Source organism: Austrofundulus limnaeus, unplaced genomic scaffold (assembly GCF_001266775.1).
Source record: "Austrofundulus limnaeus strain Quisiro unplaced genomic scaffold, Austrofundulus_limnaeus-1.0 Scaffold511, whole genome shotgun sequence".
Classification (NCBI taxonomy): Eukaryota; Metazoa; Chordata; class Actinopteri; order Cyprinodontiformes; family Rivulidae; genus Austrofundulus; species Austrofundulus limnaeus.
Window position 1 is genome coordinate 335,403 of NW_013952913.1, and position 7,074 is coordinate 342,476.

The 7,074-nt window shown below is 39.4% G+C and overlaps 1 protein-coding gene across 1 annotated transcript in view; it reads left to right on the plus strand.

The window, feature by feature from the left end:
* cad (carbamoyl-phosphate synthetase 2, aspartate transcarbamylase, and dihydroorotase) overlaps nt 1-7,074 on the plus strand; it is a gene marked incomplete in the record, with an annotated part of 49,739 nt that overhangs the window by 13,858 nt on the left and 28,807 nt on the right. The window contains 9 exon segments of the mRNA XM_014025940.1: nt 1,710-1,841; nt 1,932-2,165; nt 2,250-2,471; nt 2,567-2,755; nt 2,833-2,957; nt 3,082-3,215; nt 3,310-3,422; nt 6,485-6,649; nt 6,738-6,823. Of these exon segments, the coding sequence (XP_013881394.1) occupies nt 1,710-1,841; nt 1,932-2,165; nt 2,250-2,471; nt 2,567-2,755; nt 2,833-2,957; nt 3,082-3,215; nt 3,310-3,422; nt 6,485-6,649; nt 6,738-6,823 (1,400 nt within the window).

Below are 7,074 nucleotides of genomic sequence, written 5' to 3' on the forward strand. Positions count from 1 at the left end.
ATATTGGGATATATCGTATCGTGACCCCTCTGTTATGATATGTATCGTATCGCCAAATTCTTGCCAATACACAGCCCTGTTATTTAAAAAAGATTAACAGCACAACTCACCTTGCACACCCAGGGTTCCTGCAGATCCTTAGAAAGTCTTAAAAGTCATTGAATTCAGCAATCCAAAAATAAGGCCTTAATTAGCCTTAAAATGTCTTAAAAAATGTAACACATTGTACATAAGATGATTGTAATTAATTTCAAATATTAAAATAATTGATAAAACAATTTTTTCAAATATTCACATGCAGACATTCCCCTTTGACATCACTTCCTGTTATTTCACATGCAAATATCTCAACAACTGTCCATCCGAGCATCATGAAATTTGTTTTGTAATATCAGGGTTCCCGCGGATCCTTAAAAAGTCTTAAAAGGCATTGAATTTATCAGTCCAAAAATAAGGCCTTAATTAGATTTAAAAAGTCTTCAATCAATCTTTCAGAGGTCTTAAAATGTAAGTAGGATGATTGTAATTCCTCTCAAATATTAATAGAATCGGTAACGTTTATTTATCTTTTTAAATAATTTATTGAATGCGCCTCGCAGCTAGCTTGTTTGGTATAAAAAAAATTGGCTAAAGTTGTCGCTAACTTTTTATTTCCATTTGTGTTTATTGTGGTATTGGTCTTAAGTTTAATTTAAAGTGGCATTAAATAGGTCTTTAAAAGTCTTAAAYTTAGCTTGCCTTAAACTGTAGGAACCCTGAATATGTTAATGTCTTTCCAAAAATGTATTCACTTTTTTTTACAAAAAAATGGTGTCACAGGCACTTAAGGTTCCATCTACAGCAAATTGGGGTTGAGACCCCACTGTGGGTCCTAAAAGTCCAAATTTTGGGTCGTTAGAGGATTTCCAGACATTAAATGAAGTTTAAAACTCACTGCTACGAATGTTTCTGCTATAGTTTATACGTATATGGATAAAAACAACTGGTCTATCAGCAATATTTTAATACTTAAACAAAAAATACATTGGTTTATGAGTTTCTGCTAGTTTTTTTTTTTCCTTTTTTATGTCATTTGTGTTTATTATGAAATTGGTCTTAAATTTAATTTCACTTGGCATTAAAAAGTCTTAAAAGGTCTTAAATTTAACTTGTCTTAAACCATGGGAACCCTGACACCGTCAACTCAACTCCACTACAAAACTACTTCCCCCGGGCTTTTCACAATAAAACCACRTTAAAGTCTCCATATTAACATGTTAAATCTAACCGTGCACGTCACYGAAGAGGTGTTTACTACATTCAGTGACGGCGAAAACAATGTTTTTTTTTTACGTCAGTCAACATAAGCAGCGTAATCTCCACCCGCTGCCAGTTACTCCATCAAAAACATTAGCATGCTAACGCACATAGCGGTGCTGCGAGGAAATGTGTCCCCCAGGAAACGGTTGACTGGCGGCCGTGACRAAATCTTCCGAATGTGTTCAGCTATTTAAACTGGTATGTTTGGTATTCAGAAAATTCATATAACAAATTAAAAACCTGTATTCCGTACGAACCGGTATAACCGTCAGCACTAAGTAGGAACCCTGTTAAATGAAGTCCAATCCTGGGAAGGCTTTTTGTTTAATATTTTAATATTTAGCTTTATTAAAGTTTTTAAAGTTTATTGTTTTTGTGCTCCATTTGAACTTGTTTTGCTTTAATTTCAGGCTATTAAAGCTCTGAAGGAGGAGAACATCCAGACTGTGTTGATCAACCCCAACATAGCCACGGTGCAGACCTCCAAAGGTCTGGCAGACAAAGTCTACTTCCTGCCGATCACTCCAGAATACGTCACTCAGGTGTGGATGTTTTTAACGTCTCTATTATTGACCTGATATTCCATCGTAACAGTTTAAAAATGAACAAACACGATGGTCGTTTCACAACAGGTGATCAAAAATGAGCGTCCGGACGGCGTCCTGCTAACCTTCGGCGGTCAGACGGCTYTGAACTGTGGCGTGGAGCTGAGGAAGATGGGCGTCCTGGAGAAGTATAAAGTGAAGGTTCTGGGAACGCCGGTGGCCTCCATCGAGATGACCGAGGACAGGAAGATCTTTGTGGAAAAGATGGAGGAGATCAACGAGCACGTCGCTCCCAGTGAAGCAGCGCTGTCGGTGGAGCAGGTGGGCGTGGCTACCGACACTTTACAACTATGCTTCCTGTTTTGCCACCTACCTTTGGTTTAGTTCATGTTTATTTTCTCGCAGGCACTGGCGGCTGCTGAACGATTGGGCTACCCCGTCTTGGTCCGCTCGGCGTTCGCTCTCGGCGGCCTAGGCTCTGGCTTCGCCAACAACCGAGACGAGCTCATTTCTCTGGTATCAGCGGCCTTCGCACACACCTCTCAGGTGCTGGTGGACAAGTCTCTGAAAGGCTGGAAGGAGATCGAGTACGAGGTGGTCCGAGACGCCTACGACAACTGTGTGACTGTAAGAGGGGGCTGAAAACATCGACACAAACCTTTTAATCTGCAGCTCGTTATAATAAATMATTTATCATTGAGCTTTTTAACGCTTGTGTTCAGGTGTGTAACATGGAGAACATCGACCCTCTGGGGATCCACACTGGAGAATCCATYGTGGTGGCACCAAGTCAGACGCTGAACGACCACGAGTACAACATGCTGAGGAACACGGCCATCAAAGTGATCCGACACCTCGGCATTGTGGGCGAGTGCAACATCCAGTACGCCCTGAAYCCTGAATCCTGTCAGGTAAACAGAAATGAGTTTTATTTATAGCTGCAGAGTTCTGGCATTCATTCTTCTACACAAATATTTTAATATTGCAGTATTACATCATCGAGGTGAACGCCCGTCTGTCACGGAGCTCTGCGCTCGCCAGTAAAGCTACTGGTTATCCTTTGGCCTACGTCGCTGCTAAACTTGGTCTGGGGATACCGCTGCCACAACTAAAGTATGTATTTTAACACATAATAATCTTTTTTTTTAAGATCTCTGTTTTAGTTTTTTATTTCTGATACTGATGGTTTTAAATTTGGCAATTGAAATGTGGTCATTTGTTTTTTTTTTTCATCTAGAAATTCTGTCACCAACTCAACGACGGCGAACTTTGAGCCCAGTTTGGACTACTGCGTGGTGAAAGTTCCTCGATGGGATCTCAGCAAGTTCCTCAGGGTTTCCACCAAGATCGGCAGCTCCATGAAGAGCGTCGGTAAGAGAGAGAGAAAGAGAGAGAAAGAGAGAGAGGTATGTTCTCTGTGAGTGTTCAGTAGTCGTAATATTTTTGTTGAATGTTTTCTCACCAGGAGAGGTGATGGCCATCGGCCGGAGCTTTGAGGAGGCCTTTCAGAAAGCTCTGAGGATGGTGGACGAGAACTGCGTCGGCTTCGACCACACCATCAAACCCGTCTCCGAAAAGGTTTGAGTTTTCCTCATTTCAATTTGTGACTGAAATAACTGCTGAACTTTAGGTTGCAGAATCTTCCCACAGCTTTGGGTTGTTTGAAGTAGGGTTGGAGGATATTGGCAAAAAAATAATCACAACTAGACATGGGTTTTTATGATGTAAAAACAAGTGTGCATTGCCATGTAGCATTTCATTGCAGCATGGCTTTGCCTGCAGCATAGGACGTGCAGAATAAACTGTGACCAAGTTCAAATGAGTTTTCTATACCAGCTTGTGCCTGTCAAGTCAGCAGGTGTTTGTAAATTAGGGTAATTGCGTGTCAGTATGAATTAGAAAATATGTTGTTTTAATTAAATTCTTTGTTGATAGGTGGGATTTAACCCTGATCTCCTGCATGAAAGCCCATAGTTTTAACTATGAGACTATTGGAGATGTGCCAGACAGTATTCCCAGGGGTTGATTTGTACGTGTGCAGAAAGAGGCAACATTGCCAATGCAATCGTTGACACTAAACTGAAACGTGTTACAGCAATAGGACAATATTAAGACAGTATTACAGTAAAACATCAAAATACAATCATATTAGTATTGTAATCACTTAAGTACTGAGTGTAAATATTAAACTATGGTGCAGTACCAAGTTGAGTAGATCCAGCAGGGGCAGAATTAAACCAATGCAAGGCTACGTTGAGTCCCATTATAATTTAGTAAACATTAATAAATCAAAAACTATAATTTGTGACGGCACCAAAAGGCATAGCCATCATTTGGCACAGGAGCTTTACAGATATAAATGACAACTGCAGMTGCAGGRCAAAGTATTGAGGAGGAGAAGCGTGCCTAAGTGGAGATGACTTGGATGAGAAATGAATCACAATAGTGTGCATTGCATTGGATGCAATGCACACTTGATTAATTGTGCCGTTTAGCCACATGACCTATTTAAACCCTCTAGTGGGTAAGACATTCTCTAAGTACCGTATCTGTTCCAGTTTGTTTATTAAATACAGATTTCAAACTATACACCTGCTYTTAAATTGTTTTGATGAGCTAAGTAAAACCGAAGTGATAAATTACTGCATTTTTTTTATCTTCCTCATATTTGAAGCGTTGCAGCAGAAGGCAGCAAAAGACAAGCAGATTCATGAAAATAACACCTCAATCCACCTTCTGGTGTCACCCCCACCCCGCCATATAAACCCCCCCAAACTCCTTTTTGACTGACGTCTTAAATTAATTGACAAGTGGCAAAAAAAAAAAAAAAAAATCTACAGGAAGAAGAAGATAAAAAGAGGTGAAAGTTGAATGAAGTTCAGTGGCGATGGAGAGAAATCAAGACCGAGCGATGAGATGTGAGAGGTTTATGATTTTTAGCGTGTTCAGATTTTATAGTTAGTTTGCAGTTTAATGTTTATTTTAGTCAGTTTTAATGAGTTTGAATCAAAACAAGGAGGCGATATTTGAACGTGGCCCTCTGGCAGCACTAACTCTTGAGCCCCATGCCCCCAGTTCTAGGGGCAAATCGTTTTTTTTTTTTTTTCGTTTTCCATTTGTTTTAACTTTTTTTTTTTTTACATCAGATCTGTCTTTTAAGGCAGGTAAGAAAAAAATAAACTTTTGGATGTAAAAACTTAAGCTTTCTTAACATTTATCATGGTCTGTCCTGTGCAGAATGACAAAATGCAAAATTATTTCTTTCCTAAAACCTCACTCCAGATAATTTTAGCAAACAATCTTTGCACAGGTAATGTTCACAAGTGTTTTTAGCCTACTTCATTATGGTTTTAAATGGGTTATACAGTATACTGTCTAGGGGTGTAAGGAAATATCGATACACTGAAATATCGCGATATTTCATTTCCCGATACTGTATCGATATTCTAAAGCCCTGTATCGATTTTTTTATTAAGGTTTAAAATGTCAACCTTCTTGCCAACCATTCATTTTTATGTTGTAGTTCAGCCTCTGACCACTAGTTGGCAGCAGTGAGCCAGCCATTTAGCTCCTCTACCTCTTGAGCGCCAGAGAGTAAGGGTAGCATTAGCATTGTGGGAGACAATGTAAGCATTGTAAGTGAACGTTAGCTTTTTTTTCCAGTAAGAGGTTTTTATTTAATAGAATTTTTGGACAAAAAAATCACAATATATCGCAATATATTGCCTTGCTTACAGTATCGCAATATATCGGGATATATCGTATCGTGACCCCTCTGTTATGATATGTATCGTATCGCCAAATTCTTGCCAATACACAGCCCTGATACTGTCTAATGAAAAAATTATTCAGGTGAGAGTAAAAATAAATAAATAAATAAATAAAAAATTATGTTCCATCCCCAATATCTCTAAAACCACAGCAGCTGTTTTAATACACTTCTGATGAARTCTCCCAAGTGTTAGCKTTATTTTGATAACCAAGATTATTTAAGTAGAGTTTGTAAATGCTGAGACAAACTCAATTACATTTCAGCATGGTGTTTTGAGCAAAAACGTCAAGAAAAACCCTTGGGGCTTTTAATCGTATTATTCGCCAAGTGCCAAATAATAACCGTTGAATGTTTTTCTGATGAGTAACTGCACATTCTGCCCAACCCTAGTTTGGTTTATTGTCTTGTTTGGTAATTTAACAGAATCYTAAAGTTTTTTCCTAATGTTAAACGAAAGAAAGTTGCAGTGTGTGAACCTGGCCTTAAGAATGAAAATGAGATGTTAGGCAGTTGTTTCAACGTTARCATGACATTAACAGGTGTTTTCTGCTCTTTAAAGGTAAAAAGAAAATGACTTGGAAGTTWATAACAAAGAGTCAAGATTACCTCCAAAATTTAATTCACGTCTCTGTTTATTACTTCTATCTGTGCACAAAATATTGGCAGAGAAAAAGTTTTTAGTACAAATCTGCCAGTCTTCCAGTGTTTGATGCTTGTTCACTTGTTTGTCTGTTGGTCGCAAGGATCTCGGAGTGAAACGTTTACGTTTCTAATATCAACTAAAACAACTAACTGGAGAAAAGTTCAGCTGTTTATTTGTGAACGTTAACCTTGTAGTTTCTTGCTCTGGCCGCCCTCTGCGCTGCAGGAGTTGCAGACTCCCACCGATAAACGTATTTTCATTTTGGCGGCGGCGCTCCGAGCCGGCTACACAGTGGATCAGCTGTACGAGCTCACCAAGATCGACCGCTGGTTCCTGCATAAGATGAAGAACATCGCCGACCACGAGCAGCTGCTGGAGACCTACAACCAGGTARCGTTCAGTAGACTGGAGCGACACAAATAAAGTAGAATGGTAGTTTTTTATTTTTATTTTGTTTGATTAAAATGTTTCAATCCAGGATGAGAGCGCCATGCCTCCAGAGGTGATGCGTAAGGCCAAACAGCTGGGCTTCTCAGACAAACAGATCGCTCAGGCTGTTCAGAGGTGGGTGGGAAGTGGACTGGCAACACTTCATTTCTTTGTCACTGTTAGTAGGGCTGCAACAACGAATCAATAACAACTGATTATTAAAAGCGTTGGCAACGAATTCATAATCGATTCGTTGTGTCCCGCGATTTATGCGCCTCTCGCCATGTCACGGAGCCGTTTACATCACTTGCAGAGTTGGGCTGTTTATTGGCAAGAATTTGGAGATACGATACATATCATAACAAAGGGGTCACGATACAATATAT